Here is a 16,898-nt window from a genome sequence, read left to right as displayed (position 1 = left end):
AGCAATATTTCTCAAAGTTTACTCCTGGGAACACCTACATTAGACTCACACGAGATTCTTTTCAAAATACAGATTCCTACCACAAAATACAGATTCAAACCTACAGAGTTGGAATCTCTTGAGAGGCCCAGAGTTTGCCATTTTGTACAATCTCCCCAGGTGATTTTTATGCACACAGATTTTAAGAACTAGTGACTCCCAGACATGCTACTCAGGTATGATAAACATAATTCAAAGTTTGCTATGAAAGAAACAAACAGAACTCTAACTCTAGATTGGTGATTCAATTATTTCCTAACTTCTCACAACCACCAGCTCAAATAAGCCAGGATGTGGGATCACAGGTACAAGGAGAAGAGAGCCTACAAATTTGTTGTCTCTTCTGCCTACGATATGAATCTTTCCAGAAATTTTTCTTGCGAACTTTATCAAAAGTCTTAAAAATATCTATTCCCTTTGAGCTAAAATTTTCACTAGTAAGAATTTTTCCTCTGAGAATAATTAAGGATGGAAAGAAAAAAAAAAAGGTTTTTAGGCAAAAGTATTTGGGGCAGCAGTGTTAACATTCATCACCTGACAATTCTTGAGTATATGCACTACATCTGGCACTGGTGCATGCTTGACATACAGTATTTTTAACCCTCACAACCTAGAAATGATATTCATTCCATTTTAGAGATAAGAAGACTGAGGTTCGGAGAAATTATTAACTTGCCCCAGGCCACACAACCAATAAATGATAGAGCCAGGACCTGAATCTGGGACATTCTGAGTAGAAACATTAGGTTCTTTCCACCACCTGGCCACCTAAAAACATTATAAAATATCATAATGTTTAAGCAAATCATGACATGTCAAGGTAATATTATATAGCTATTTAAAACCATGTTCTTCCTTATCTACAAAACAGAAATAGAGTTAAAGATGTAGAAAACAAACTCATGGTTACCAATGAGTAAGGGGCGGGGGAGGGATAAATTGGAAAATTGGGATTGACATTACACACTACTACATATGAAATAGATAACTAATACGACCCTACTGTATAGCACAGGGAACTCTACTCAATACTCTGTAATGGCCTATATGGGAAAAGAATATAAAAAAGAGTGGATATATATATATGTATAACTGATTCACTTTGCTGTACACCTGAAACTAACACAACATTGTAAGTCAACTCTACTCCAATAAAAATTTTTAAAATAACAATAAAACCATGTTCTTCAAGAATCTTTAATGAAATGGAAAATATCCATGATACAATGTAAAGTGAAAAAGAAGGGAAGTATGATCCCAGTTTAGAATTTAAGGGGCACAAGTCACACAAGGGTAGGAACCATATCTATCTTGGTTTTGTCTGCACCCCCAAAGCCCAACACTGTACCTGACATATAGTAGGAACTCAATATCTGTTGCAAAAATAAATTATGTGTGAGCGTACTTTTTAAAGACCAGGAAAAAATTCCCAAAATATTATCAGTGGTTATTGCTGGATTCTGGACTTAGGGGTGACTTTTGGTTTTTCTTTTTTATATCTGTTTGTATTTTCAAGTATTCTATAATAAGTTTGATTACTTTCATAATCTGAAAAAAAAATACAATGGCTAATTTTCAAATCTTATGTTTAAGCATCTTCCTATACAAGAGAGATAAGCTCCAGATCAACTCAGTATGCAGACTAATATGTGGTTTACCTTATTCACTGTAACAGAGAAACTACTTTATAGCTAGAAAGCGAGCATTATCTTTTTATATGCTAGCATCATAAATGGGAACAGGATTTAATATGTGTTACAAATATAAATGCTTTCATCAACCACAGTTATTAGTAGCTTATTAGGTAGTAAATGGATTTATAAGTGTATAACATCTACAAAATGTTTCTATTAATGGTTTGTGCATTTTGGATACTTCCCTAAATACTAATACCATAAGGATTAAAAATCAAATGTGGTGGCTTTTGCAGCATAACAACAAGGGTTTCTTGCCAAGATCATCCCCACACTGCAAAAGACATGATAGGTTAGCATTAAAATTGTGCCTTAGGACTTCCCTGGTGGTTCAGTGGTTAAGAATCTGCCTGCCAATGCAGGGGACACAAGTTCGAGCCCTGGTCCAGAAAGATCCCACATGCCGCGGAGCAACTAAGCTACCGTGCGCCACAACTACTGAGCCTGCGCTCTAGAGCTCACGAACCACAACTACTGAGCCTACACGCCTAGGGCCTGTGCTCCACCACAAGAGAAGCCACCGCAATGAGAAGCCCGCGCACCACAACAAAGAGTAGCCCCCGCCCGCCCCAACTAGAGAAAGCCCGCACGTGGCAACAAAGACCCAACACAGCCAAAAAACTAAAATATAAATTAAAAGAAAAATTGTGCCTCATCCCAGGTAGTTTATTAAGCATTTTACATAAAGGAATAGTCATGGTCACTATTATCCCATGCATTTTTAAAGAACTAGATTTTTAAATAAAGAGAATGAACCAAGGATGAGCCAACTGGTATTTTTATTAGCTCATCATTCTGGACAATTTCAAACAGCAAAACATGGCACAAATCTGATGATAATTTTATTATCAAACTGCCTCCAAAATGACTTCATCTTCTGAACAAATTCTGGCTTCGTTGGCCAGATGCTATTGCAGTGGCCACTCCAAGAAAACCCTAAAGGGCAGAAGCCAGAGCTACATTGAACCGGTCTATTCTAAAAGCAACCTGAGATGGGTGGTGGGAGGGGAGGAAGTAGGAGGGGAGAAAGTATATCTTAGAGTAAGAAAAGGTAAAATGTCGGGGAGGGAAGGACTGGGAGTCTGGGGTTAGTAGATGCAAACTATTTACATATAGGATGTATAAACAACGAGGTCCTACTGTATAGCACTAGGAACTATATTCAGTATCCTGGGATAAACCATAATGGAAAAGAATATAAAAAAGAATGAATATATGTGTATAGCTGAGTCACTTTGCTGTACAGCAAAAATTAACACAACACTGTAAATCAACTATACTTCAATAAAAAAATAAAATAAATTAAAATAATAAAAATTTTTAAAAAGGTAAAATGGGGCTTCCCTGGTGGCGCAGTGGTTGAGAGTCTGCCTGCCAATGCAGGGGACACGGGTTCAAGCCCTGGTCTGGGAAGATCCCACATGCCGCGGAGCAACTAGGCCCGTGAGCCACAACTACTGAGCCTGCGCGTCTGGAGCCTGTGCTCCGGAACAAGAGAGGCCGCGATAGTGAGAGGCCCGCGCACCGCGATGAAGAGTGGCCCCTGCTTGCCGCAACTAGAGAAAGCCCTCACACAGAAACGAAGACCCAACACAGCCAGAAATAAAATAAATAAATAAATAAATAAGTGAAATTCTTTTAAACAAACAAAAAAAAAGGTAAAATGGACATTTGTTTTGTGTTGTATGATTTTCAATGAAAAAAACACCTGACAGGCAGAAAACAGTGGAGGAGAAAAAGACAGTTACAGTACTTAGGGGTCCTAGGTCTTGTTTGTAAAAGGAGTAACAACATGAGAACTGCTTTCCATGATCAAAGCTGTTTTCTCTTTGGGAATTAGGTTTATTCCCGGACTATGCCAAGAAGAAATTCCACCCACATAAGCATTACCAAATCATCTAGATTTCTAGGGGTTATCAATGCAGGCCAAAGTCTCTGACACAGGGAAGCTTTTGCATCAGGCACAACTTGGAACTTCTGTCACAGTGCTCTCTGCTTTGCCCTTTGTGGGGAAACTACGGGTTGGATCACTCGGCATCCATTCTGACTCCCTTCTTCCTTGCCTGCTTCTACAAGAGAAGCTAGAAAAGAAGTCGCTTTCCCAGAATCTCTTGTAGCAAAGAGTAGCCAAAGAAATACAGATGGAAGTTCCAGGAGACAGAATTCTTTGTCACACAAAAAGGCAAAATCTTGAATAAAAAATTTTTAAAAAAAACATTTTTGTTTCCCTCCCTTTTCCCTGCAGAGACCACAGGCGCATCTCAAGGCATAGCCTTGGCCGGACTGCACCAATGAGGCCAAAGCCATCAGCCGGGATGGCCGAGGTCAGGGGGTAGGTTGCTGGGCTCCCTGAAGCCCCTGAGCAGCTCTTGGGGCCTGGCCCTCTTAGTCCCAGATTTTTTTGCTTCAACAGGAAAATAAACCCCTGGTTTGTTTAAGTCACTCTGTGTTGGGTTTTCTGTTAGTCACAGCCAAATAAATACATTCCTGCCTGTTAAAATCATCGATATAACAAGCCCTTTCTATGTTTTAACTTATCAATGATCAACTTAAGCAAAACCCCCGAAGTCTTCACAGAGATAAGACTGACGGAGAGCGCTGACCCCCTGCCCACGAGTGCAGGGCTGTAACAGCCTCTCACAGCATCCTCGTGGGGCTCTGCAAGAGGTGAAGTGAGGACCCCAACCCAGGCCAGGCTGATAGCAGTTCCTGAACTCTTCACCGCCAGGCTACACAACCTCTGATGGATTTTATTCATTTCGTTTCTAAAACAATCTGAACCTTCAGTTCTGCTCTCTGAGTCTACTACACTTGTCCTAATACACTTTTCTGATTGGAAGAAGACTTTCACTGAATAAAAAAAGAAAAGATTCATATGCAGTTGTTTTTAAAAAAAAAAACCTGGCAAGCATTTGCTTTCCAGTGTTTTGAAATCCTTATGCATCACATGGCACGGGGCTGCTGCAGTACCGTCCACCAAACACCACGTGCCCGGCACTGAGCTCCACTTTTCACACACATCATCTCGTTCTGCGCTCACAACACCCCTGGAAGATAGGACCGTCATGGTCCCCATCTTACAGGTGAGCAAACAGAACACGTTAGCCCAGGCGCAACATTTTCTTTGAAAAACTCTCTTTCGAGACACCAGTGAATGACAAGTTCAGAGCAACATCAAACTACAATGGAGATTAATGGATTTTTGCGGCTAGTCTCTAGTAAAAATATTAGAAGTGACGGGCTCCGGACCGTTCAAAGAATGAAAAATACTCAAAGCAAGAACAATGACAGCTAAAGAGAGTGCAAAGCCCTCTCCTCCTGCACAAAATCGAAAACTCCACACTCGCATCCAGTACAGCTTTACTCATACCTGCTCCTCCACCTTTACAAGGGGCTAATACACTGGGCGTACGGTGAGCTACCAGGAAGGCCAATAAAAATATTTAGATAGCTGTGAATGTTCATTTATTATAAACCATTTAATTCATTTTCAAGTATACCTGATTTTCATTTTCAATATGAGAATGTGCATTTTATGAACTATGGTTTATAATAAATATGGTTATTAGTGATTTATTCAGCACTTACTCCGTGGCCAGCGCTGTGATGTTTTGCATCCATCTTTTTTTCTCTTAATGGTCACAACCACCTCAGATGTAGGCACGATGATTAACACCCCCTTTCATAAATGGGGCTGCAGGTAATGAATTTTCCCAAGTTCCCTATTTAAAGGTAGGACCAAGACTCAAATCCAGATCTGGCCAAGAACACTTTGCTTTCAACCATTAAGCTTCATAAAGTTATTGGATTTGTTCTTATTGTTTATTAGCCTTAATCAAGCCTTAGCTAGAAAACTACATTCAGCTTAGCTCTTGTTTGTTTTCTTTTTCAGCACTCCCCCATTCTCATATATTTTTACTTCATCTCTCTCCCTGATCCCACAAAAGCATCTAAAAGATTATTATCTATTTACCAAATTATAAGACAATCTTCACTAAAGTTTGCCAAATTAAAAAGATATGTAGGGACTTCCCTGGTGGCGCAGTGGTTAAGAATCCGCCTGCCAATGCAGGGGACATGGGTTCGAGCCCTGGTCCAGGAAGATCCCACATGCTGCGGAGCAACTAGGCTCCACAACTACCGAGCCTGCGCTCTAGAGCCTGCAAGCCACAACTACTGAGCCCACGTGCCACAACTACTGAAGCCCGCGCGCCTAGAGCCTGTGCTCCGCAACAAGAGAAGCCACCATAATGAGAAGCCTGCGCACCGTAACGGAGAGTAGCCTCCGCTCGCCGCAACTAGAGAAAAGCCTGCGCGCAGCAACGAAGACCTAACACAGCCAAAAAAATAAGTTAATTAATTAAAAAAAGAAAAAAGATATGTAATTACATAACTGCTGCTCTTACTTTTAATCAATGTGTGATCAGCTGTTTTAGTGGCTAGTTCTACTCCTCAAGCAAGCAGTGGTCAATGATTCCTGTTCTGCCCATCACTGTGAACATGTAAAAACATGTTTGTTTTTTTTAATTTTTTAGCCACGCCGCATGGCACATGGGATCTTAGTTCCCCAACCAGGGATCCAATCTGTGCCCCCTGCATTGGAAGCACAGAGTCTTAACCACGGGGCCAACAGGGAAGTCCCCAAACCATGGTTCTTAATGTCTTTAACAGCAATATCCTAAAAGCCCACCAGACATCAACCTCAATTCATAAAAACAGGCCACTGCCCCCAGACTACAATTCTTTCTATGATGAAATACAAGGGATCCCGAACCTTGAAAATGCCTATGAGTCTAAATTTTATGTAGGGATTTTTAACTGTACAGCATGCGTATATGTTTTTCAGTGTAAAAATAAAAGTATAATCATAAAATGGAAAACAACCCCAAAAGAAGAAAAAGGAAAAAAAAAAAGGAAAAGTATAAATGTACAAATTCCATGTTTGTCTCTCAGGACACTGGCCAACACCAAGGCTGTATTTCTGACTCTTCTGACCCATTTATTTGCTACTTTCTCCCAGACTTTCCTCTAGACCACTCTCCTCCCTCTTTACATACCATAAATCACATTTAATTGACTGAAATGAATCAATACTACTATCCCACATGAAATATGAAGTCTAAATTCTGAAGATCCGTATTAAGTAAATCAAGAACAATTTTTCTTCATTATTATAATGTTGTCCGTCGTGTCTATTCCAAGGCCTACCATCCCCATCAAAAACCTAAACTAAACTTGAAAATCAATTCCCATTTACAAAACTGTTGACTAATATAATCAATAATCTTCATTTAGATTCAAACAGAAGTGTCAGATACTCTGCACGGCTGTTCCAAAGTAGTTATTAGATAAAAAACAAAAGCAAAAAATAAAAAACTAGTGATCTTTTTTCCTACATTTTTGGCCTGGTGGATTTTATGTGTATCAATTCTTTGGGGATTCATCCAAGAATGGTATTTCATTTCTTTGACCACTACCCTACTGCCCATATTTTAACCTCACTGAATTTTTGGTCCATTGCGTAGAAGAATTTCTCTACTAATAAAAATACAACCCATTAAAGATTAACTTACCCCCAGGACAGTCTCTCTGGAAACAAATTCCAAGCATTATAATCACCAATTTGCACTATGTAGACTTAAAGGCAGAGAATCTTATTTATCCTGATTTAAACTGGAAACCTGCACATATTTTAAGGCGATTGTGTGAGGAAAAATGGCAAAACCAAATTCACAATAATCAGAAACCCAACCAGGCAAATACAGACTTTTCTTAATTGGCACTTTTCAAATGAAAAGCTTTCCGCCCAAGGATATCTAACAATATTAGAATATTTGTTGACTTTCCAAACTTCCTACCTTGTTCTCTATTTTACTTCTTCAATTATGAAACTGCAAAATTCTTTTGTTCTCTAGATATTTAGATATAGACTACTGTCAGAAATTGTGATAGGCATTGGAAGTTATTTGAATCCGTGCTATAATATTTATTATTAGTAATAATAAAATCAACTGATATATATTAAGCTGTTAGCATTTATAAAACAGTGTGGCAAGTTTTAGCTTATTAAGCTTTATCTCTGTTAATTCTCACAAAACTAAAAGAAAGGTACTAATATCAGTCCCATTCTACAGACGGACAAACTGAGACGGGGAGGTGCCCAGGAACTGTCCCAAGGTTCCACAGGGATTTGAACCTAGGTCTGAGTGATTCCAGTTGCCCACGCTTGCTTTAACCACCTAGTATCGAGCAATGAGACACATGATTATGTTTGGTTCAGAAACTAGTCTTATTCCTTCAAACATGGTGGTTCTAACAAAATTTGACACTAGGAAGCATGCATGACAAAATGCGTTGGTACACAGTGCACTGGGTTCTATTGTCAAATGTGTTCAAACTTTCTTAGAAGGCACAACTCACTTATTAGTGATTTTGGAAAGTTAATCAAAGCACTATGTTCAATTATTCAAGAAATCTTTGGAGTCGAAGTGTGAATATTTCATTAATACATACATTGTTGAAGAAATACTAACTCAAGAGTTTCTGTAAAAGCAACTTCATCACAGCAAAGCAATTTTAAACTATCTCATGTCAGAATATCATATCTACAAAGGGAATGGCCTTCAAATTTTAAAAAATGCCTTACCCATATTTCGTTTCATTCTAAATGGAAATTAATTAATTCAAAAAAGAAAACCACTTCTAAAGCTCAGGTTATGCAAGAGGGCTTCCTAGGATCTAACATCACTGTCGTTACTTGCATGTGCGTAGGCAAGACAGGTAAGGAAGACGTAGAAGATCCATCTTTCACAACCCTCCAAATGTACAAAATAAACGAGAAACTTGCTGAAAGGATAGGTATGTGTGTTATCAGTTCAACCCAAACAATCTCACAGCAATATTTTTCTGGATAAATTTAATATTTTGTTTTATAATAGGAACTAGGCAAAAAAGAACCACGGAACAAATGGAATAACTAAAATAGGTTACTGAAAGGCAACTGGGGCTTTAATTTCCAAATCCACTTTGCAATATTCCTATTTGAATAGTTTATCACATAAGTAACTCTCCTAGAAAGTTACATAATTTAAGGAGGAAAAAAAGAGGGAGTAAGACAGAGACATGATAAGCACTGGGGATGTTTATCAATAAAAATAAGCAACAAGCGAGATGAGTTTGTAACTCATCCAAAAACGCCTACCAAACACTCTTGCTATTTGTTTCCACCAAGTTATTGTTTTGGAAAACATCTTGTTCTGTCTTAAAATAACCTGTTTAATTGTTCTAAAAAACCACTGCATTTCCATGGAGGGCTAAACAGCTCCCACACTGCGATGCACTGACTGATAAAGTCAAAGTAAATTAGGCACCAAGCCACAAAAGAAAGTTGGAAAGCTCCAATCCTCCCTTCATATAAGGATACGAGCTACTGAATGAATCCACCACTGCACCCTTAGTGAAAGTAATGCCTGGTCCCTCTACAATATTTTAAGAATAACAGTCATTCAAATTACCTTATTTCTCTGGATGATGGAAAAGAACCACACTGGGGACTACAGGTAAGCTAGTAATTAACATTTTTAGGGAAGATCAAAATGACGTTGGACATTTTAGCATGCACTCTGAGAACTCCAATCCTCCCATTAAAAGTCAAAATTTGTTCCCAGTCCTGTATGGTTAAAGCTGTTACGCCTGGGAAAGTCCCAGAGAAACGAGGGCGTTTAAAAAAAAAACAAAAAACAAACCCAAATTGTGAAAGACAAAGTAAGATACCCATAATACGGGAAGACTTTTATGAACCGAGTGTAACTCAAGATGTGTTTTATAAGCCTGTCAGGCGATGAACACGCACTGTCCCCCAACCCAGCAGCACTGCCCTGACACAATCCCCACGCTTTGGCCGCTCACCCCCATGCTGGCCCCTCTTACTCCGGGTGCCGGGCGGGAACTCCTGTCTTAAGCTTTGACATCTGCAGAGCGTTTCCCAATAGCGAGACAAGGCCCCTCAGCTGGAGGAAGTGAATACTGACAAGAGGAGGGAGAGAAACAGAGACGGAGCTAGAATTCCAGAGTGCCAGAGAGTGGGGAGGGAGTCACGCATACTCTGCGCGGTCCGACTGGATCCGGATGGCATAGGCCAGGTGTCCGGACTAAAGCTGGCATCTCCAAAGTCCAAAAACGCCACTTGGGCGCGCGGGTACAAACACGGCCTTCGGCTTTTCTGAAGCCGGTCAAGTTAGCACAGGGTTCTCGGTGCCCGGAGACCTGGGAGGCGTGGAAGGGTGGAGACTCCCGCGAGGTCTGCACTCCCTGTGGGTGTCCTCCGGCTCCGCGGGGGAAGGGACGGGGGAACTAAGTCGGCTTTGGGCCGGAGCGGCGGGCGCCGGGACGCGGGGCGGGGATGTCCGGGAAGGAGTCGCGGGCGCAGCCCGGGAGTCCGAGAACGCGGGGTGGATGCCTACCTTGTAACATGGCCTCAAGTTTCTTCCTGTCCACGCGGAAGCGCTCCTCGCTCCACTCGGGGCTGTGCAGGGGCGCTCCGGCGACCAGGTCGTCCTCCGAGCCGGGCATGGGCGAGTCGGTGCTGCGCTCGCTGTTGGAGCCCGGGTCCGACTGCGCCGCCAGGTAGCCGGGCTCGCCTTGAGCGGCCATGGTGGGCGCGCGGCGCTCGGGCTCCGGCTGCGGCCGCCGCTCTGCCTGCGCCGCCGCCTCCGCTCGCCCGCCGGGCTCGACTGGCTCCCCGCGCCGCGGCGCTAGCTCGTGGCCCCGCGGCCGCCGACGCCGACGCCAACGCCGCCGCCACGGAGCCCCCTGCGCATCCCAGCCCCGGGCGCCGCCTACGCCGCCCGCCGCCCCTGGTCCGGGCCCCGGTCCCCGGCCAGTGGCTGCGCCGCCCCCCGCCAGCAACGCCCGCGCGGAATGAGCGCGCCGCGCCGCCCGCGCCTCCATCCGCAGGGCCCCTGCGCCCCCTCCCCGCCCGCCGCCCCTGCAGCCGCGCGCTCATTGGCCGGGCCGGCCCACGGGGAGCCGCGGCGGGCGGGCAGCCGGCCCCTGGCTCGCGCACTCACTCGCGCGCACACACTCACCACGTACACGCTACCACTTTCCTGCGCTTACACGTCTAAATCTTGTCCCACACACATGCTTTCACAGTTCTTCCGTCACAGACACTCGCAAGTTCAAGCACAGCACCCTCCTGAACGCGCTCGAAGTACACACACAATGCCCCTTCTATTGACGTACGCACACTACACCCTGAAAGTCACAGCCCCGGTCGGTCCCACAAGTTTGAAACAGGAGGAAGGAGAAAAAGAGGATTGCGGAAGAAACAACGTCCATCTCTCTCAGACATCACTGTGGTCCTTGCTTCCAGGCAGCTCACTCCTCCACCAAATGTTAAAACCAGATTTCTCCTCTCATCCCAGCAAAGTGGCCAGCTGCACAAGAGGCGGGCAAGAGGCTTACTCTTTTTATTGTGAGGAATGGGATTTTATTTTCTTCTTGAATGAGGTGAGGAGGGAGTCATTTTCTATGTGATTCTCAAGGAATGGATTCAGCTGATTTAAAAAAAAAAAAAAAGGAGGGCTCAGGAGAAAAGAGGCTCTGAGATTGCAGTGGCGGTTAGCTGGATCCCGCTGGCATCTGGGCAGGGCTGTCTTGTCAGGGACTGAGGGCTTTTCTCTGTTCCCAAGGTCAGTCCCTCACAGGTGATGGCCAGCAAACGAACCTCTGATCCTACCTGAGCACACCAGCTCACCCACTGCCACTCTCAAACTTGCACTTGAAGCACCAGGAAATCCTGTTGGAACTCTGTTTTTCCAGTTCACATTGATTCTTACTCTCTCTTGTGACCAAAAGCACAAATTTTTTTTTGACATTTTTAGGGGCTGGGGATGGGATAGCTGTTTGTCACCGACCACAGAAGGAGACTTACTGGCCTACATAAGGGGCTAGCCTGTGGATAATCATGTACTGTGCTTGAGTGAAATTCTTATCAGTTCCGTTGCCTAGTTACCAAGAATTGACTCTGCGCTGAGTACTGTGATGTGATTTGACAGATGAGGACACTTGGACTGTAAGAAGTCAAGTGACATGATTAAGGTCACACAGCAGCAGATAACGGAGCCAAGAATTGAACCCAGGTCTGGGTATCCGGCACATAATCTCCACAAAACCCTGCCTTGTTGAACAGGGAACCCCCCTGCTCAGAGTCACCTCCTGAAGAACCAGGAGCAGATGTACAGCTTAACTGGTCTTTGATTCACCCTCCGTGTTCCTTCTCAGAACTTATTACTTACTGTGCAGAACACTAATTTAAGCAGCAAAAGAGGTTATCAAAGAGCCTTCCATCAGGGATGTTTACCGTTTTTTGTGTCAACAAACATTTTGGGGGGAAACCTACTAAGTAATGAACACTGTGTTAGGCATGAAGAATAGTGACAAAAAAACAAACACTATCCTAGTTTCCTGGAGCTGACATTTCAGTGAGAAAGACAGAATGTTAACCAAAAATAAATACATAAATCACTCAGAAAAATATAAAATTGCACCTATATTAAGCATTACAAATAAGAGACTCAACATACGAGAAAAGCTGTAAAGAAGTAATTGGATTCAGTCAGAAAGGTCAGTGGAGGCTTCTCTGAGAAAGTGACTCTGGAGCTGAGAACAGAAGTTTGAGAAGAAATTAACTGGGCAAGAAAGGGGAGGAAAGAGCCTTCCCTGAAAATGATCATTTGATCATAATAACACGATTATGCTCAAATCTATTACAATTATCCTTATTTTCCAGTTGAGGAAACTGAGGTACAGGAGATAAAGTATCTTGCCCAAGTTTGCACAAATAAGTAAGTTGTAGAATCGGGATTTGAACCCAGGCAATCTCCCTTGAAAATTAGGTGTGAAGTGTGCTATGCTTAGCCGCCAAGCTGTACTGGCTCTCAATTGGATCACAGTGTAAGCAAAGCTCATGTAGTTAGAGGTGGCGGCATGGGGAGCTAAAAGAAAACCAGCATAGCTGGTACAAGAGAATGAGAAATTAGATGGTGTTTGCCAAGACAGGAGAGGTATGTGAGGAGTACAGCTTGTAAGCCCTGCAGGCCAAGTTAAGGAGTTTTTGCTTTTATCCCTAGAGCAGAAGGAAGCCATGTAGAGGCTTTAAGCAAAGGATGATGTACTTAGATTTACATTTTAAAAAGATGACAGTGGCTATAATATGGAAAACAGATTGAGAGACCTAATAGAAGTAGTTAGTTCAAGTAAGAGACTACCCAGGAAGTTTAGATAAGAAATGCTGGTAGCTTACCTAGAGTGGTGAAGATGGAGAAACGTGAGAGGATTTGAGAAACACTTTGATTGTAAATATCATCAGCTAGATGGGTGATGGATTGGATATGGAGTAGTAGGAAGGGAAATGCCAAGAATGACTCTAGGGTTCTGGCTAACATAATTGGAGAGAGAGAGGTACCATTAACTGAAATAGGAAACACCGGAAGAGGACTGACTACCTTGGAGGCAAGATGACCTTGAATTGGATATATTGAGATTACGGTGCCATTGAAACCTCCACGAAGATATGTCAAGTAAGCAATTGGATATATGGGTCTGGAGTTCAGAAAAGAGATCTTGACTATAGATTAAAATGTGTTATTTATTTGTTTATAGGTAGTAATTCTAGTCATATGCATGGGTACCACCGTCTAAGGAATGAGAAGAGAATTAAAGAGGACCAAGGAAAGAGCCTTTCACAAATTCTAACATTAAGTGATCAAGTAGATGACAGTATAATAGGAAACGTAATAGAAAAAGTAATGAGAAGAAAAAACAAAACAAAGTTTTATCATGTAAGCCCAGGAAAGATTGTGTTTCAAACAGGAAAGTGTGATCATCTTTGTACAATAAGAGAGGTCAAAAAGTTTTGATGGAGGTCACTGGAACCTTAGCAAGAAAGCCAGAATGGAGTGGTAGAGAAGTGAATATAGCTAATGAAATGAGGAGTAAAGACAGCAATCTGGGAGAAGTTTGGCTAAGAACAGAAGGAAATAGTAGTAGCTGAAGGATAATGTGGGTAGATGTTTCTTGTTTATCGGGTTGGTTGGCTGTTAGGTTGGATGGCTGTTAGGTTGGATGATGATTTAATGGGTGAGGTTTGAGCACTGGAAAAACCACTATACATGGTCCAGTTGACAAGAAATGGAATGTATAAAAAAGAAAAGGAGTCATCATTATTATAGGGCTTTGAAAACAGGAACAGAATAGACTTTAAGATACAAGTAGAGGAGAAACAGTTCATCAAAAGATGAATAGATGAGTATAAATATAGGTCAGTTTGTAGGCTTCATCTCTGGAACACAAGGGCATCCCATCTGATGGGTTTTATTTTCCAAAAAAAGTAAAAGTCAGAGTTATCTGTTGAGAGTGTGGGAGAAGAGCTGCCAGAGGTTTGAGAAAAGTAGAGAGGGGTGTGTATGCGCATGTGTGTGTGTGTGTGTGTGTGTGTGTGTGTTTAGAGGTTTTAAAATAGCTTCTGCATCTGTAAAAGAATGAATTAGAATGCTGCTGCTTTAAATCAACTATACTTCAATAAAAATTTTTTAAAAGAATAAATTGGTACTGTTCAGAGTCCATTTCATGTTGGTAGTCATTTATAATGGGATTGATAATTTTCCCAAATTTATAATGGGATCACTCTGCTTGTCCTGACTTTCTCCACCAGTGAGTGCTAAGCTTCATGGGTACAGGCACAGAGAAAACATAGGAGTCCTGCCAAGTAGGTGAAACACCAGGAGCTAGAAGGCAATGGAACAGTGCCTGATGGCAAATAATTTTCAACGTAGAAGTTGAAACTTCTCCAACGTAGAAGTAGAATCCAGCAAAACTATCAATCAAACATGAGGACGAATTCATGCATCCATATGAGGGGTCTCAAAGACCTCTCCTTATACTCTATCTGAAGAAGCTGCTGAAGGTTGTGTGCCACCAAAACAAAAGAGTAAATCAAGATGAAGAGAAAAACATGGAACGTGGGAAATAAGAGATCCAGCACATGATAGAGGCAAAGGGGCTCCCCAGAATGATGGTGAAAGGAGAACAAAAATTGGAATAGGTCAGACATCTCCAGGGTTGAGATTTCTTCTAGATTAAATAGATAGAATTCTTGACTATGAACATATTCAGAAATTAAGAAAGTTTTTGGAGACTTTGGGGTTAAATTCATGATTGGTTCATAGAAAACTATTAATAACTCCGAGTATTGATATAACAAAACATTGTGCTGAAAAATTAACAGTATTCTCCATGGCTGAGCTGTAATTAGTATTTATGTAGTTGTAATAATGTAAACTCTGGATACTGATCTAACCTAAATTATAAATATAACTAGATTAGGAATTTGAGGATTGGGAAGTATACATGTGGGTAGTGGGGGCTTTGGGGAGGCAGTAGTAAAAAAGTGAGACCTCATCTGCTCTAGGGGAACACCAATAGATAATGACTAAAGCTTTTTTAAAATCAAGAAGTAGCAATATAAGCATGTTATGTGGAGATATGAGGTAAAAATAGAATGGAGCTGAAAGTGTTGGAAGTGGTTGCCTGTATGAAATGGGAAATGGGGGGAAGGCATATGTTATACTTCCGGTTGTTACACAAGTCTTCTAGAACAAGTTGATTCTTTAAACCATACGGATGTACAACTTTGATTATAGAAAAGGTAATGAAGTAATACATAATACCATTATTGAAGTGGTATATAAATAACAGAACCTTGAATTCACAACTTTGAGTGCTGTGCTCTTTCTACAAAAATTGAACCACAGTTTGAATAATTGAAAATCTTTGTTTCCATTAAGTATATTTGTTTTGTTTGTCTTTATCTTCCTATTTCATTCAAGAAAAGAATAAATTTCAGTTACTCGGAAGGATAGGAACAGATCAGATGCCAGGTAATCAATTGTGCAGGTTTTTGTGTTTTTTTTTAAATGGAGTAAAGCTCTCAAAAAGAAAAAATCTGGGACTTCCCTGGTGGCGCAGTGTATAAGACTCCACACTCCCGGTGCAGGGGGCCCAGGGTTTGATCCCTGGTCAGGGAACTAGATCCCACATGCATGCTGCAACTAAGAGTTTGCATACCACAACTAAGGAGCCTGCCTGCTGCAACTAAGACACAGAGCAACCAAATAAATAAATAAAATATTTTTTTAAATCCTTGGGAAAAACTTAAATAACTAAGATCACCTTAAATCTTCAAGTTTACAAAACAAGAAAATCCATAAGACTTTAAAAGAAAAAAAAAAAAACAAACAAGGAGTGTTATCTTACATTTACTTTAGAAATGCACGCCAAACTTTGATTAGTGTCATCTAATGAAAAAACTCCTCTGAGAACTTTTAAAGTAAAATGGATTGGTGTTCTTTTCCAGATTCTCTTAATTAGTTTCCCTGAATTTGTTTCTTCTAAGACAAAATACAAAACTATTGATCCTAAACTGATGTATTTTTGTAAGAGTTTCAGAAATTTATATTAATAACTACTTTTCAATTTTAATTTAAAACCTTGGCATTTCACTTACATTTGAATAATCTCAATACACGGACAGATATTACTCAATTAAATGGCCTACAAAGCTCTTAGAAGTCCCCTCGCTTAGCAATCCCCGCTCATTCTCTTTGTACATTTCACACTCCAACAGTGCAGAGCAATTTGTAATTCCTGGTCTAGTCCTGCTCTCTCATCTGGAGCTCTGTGCTTTGCAAATAGTATTCCTCCAGCTGGAACACTCTCTCCCCTTTTGTTTGCCTGACCTTCACAAACACCTCACAATCAGGCTGATCTAGGTTCTCTTTACCTTTTTTTTTCCATGAATACTGTGCTCATTCCCATTAAAGCAATTATCTTTGCATTTATTGTCTTTATCGGCATCATTATTATACACCTGATGACTCAGTTCCTGAAGGCAAGAAACGTATCTTTATATCACTGTGTCTCCAACACCCAGCAATTGCCTGGTACTATATAGTCTAACAAGCTTTTAACCATGCACATAGAAACATATGTTTAGAAATTATTTTGTGATACAGTTTGGATGATTATGTAACCAGAGAGTAACCAAGTTGAAGAAGAGCATAAATAGAAAAGTTAGAAAACTCTAATGCTAGAATTAAAAGCAGC

General features: G+C 41.3%; 1 protein-coding gene across 3 annotated transcripts in view; it reads right to left on the bottom strand.

Annotated features, from left to right (window-relative positions):
- The window catches only part of BICC1 (BicC family RNA binding protein 1), a 305,324-nt gene extending 294,626 nt beyond the window's left edge, over window positions 1–10,698 (bottom strand). For 2 of the 3 annotated variants that reach the window (XM_057531573.1, XM_057531575.1), the window contains exon 1: window positions 10,196–10,696. In XM_057531573.1, coding sequence (XP_057387556.1) covers window positions 10,196–10,682 — 487 coding nt within the window. In that variant the 5' untranslated portion in view covers window positions 10,683–10,696. Of the gene's footprint in view, window positions 1–10,195 lie in introns of all 3 variants that reach the window. The other variant, XM_057531574.1, reaches the window with a different exon arrangement.
- Window positions 10,699–16,898: the final 6,200 nt, after the last annotated feature.

This window comes from Balaenoptera acutorostrata, chromosome 16 (genome assembly GCF_949987535.1).
Source record: "Balaenoptera acutorostrata chromosome 16, mBalAcu1.1, whole genome shotgun sequence".
NCBI classification, from domain to species: Eukaryota; Metazoa; Chordata; class Mammalia; order Artiodactyla; family Balaenopteridae; genus Balaenoptera; species Balaenoptera acutorostrata.
This window is presented reverse-complemented; position numbering and strand designations above follow the sequence as displayed.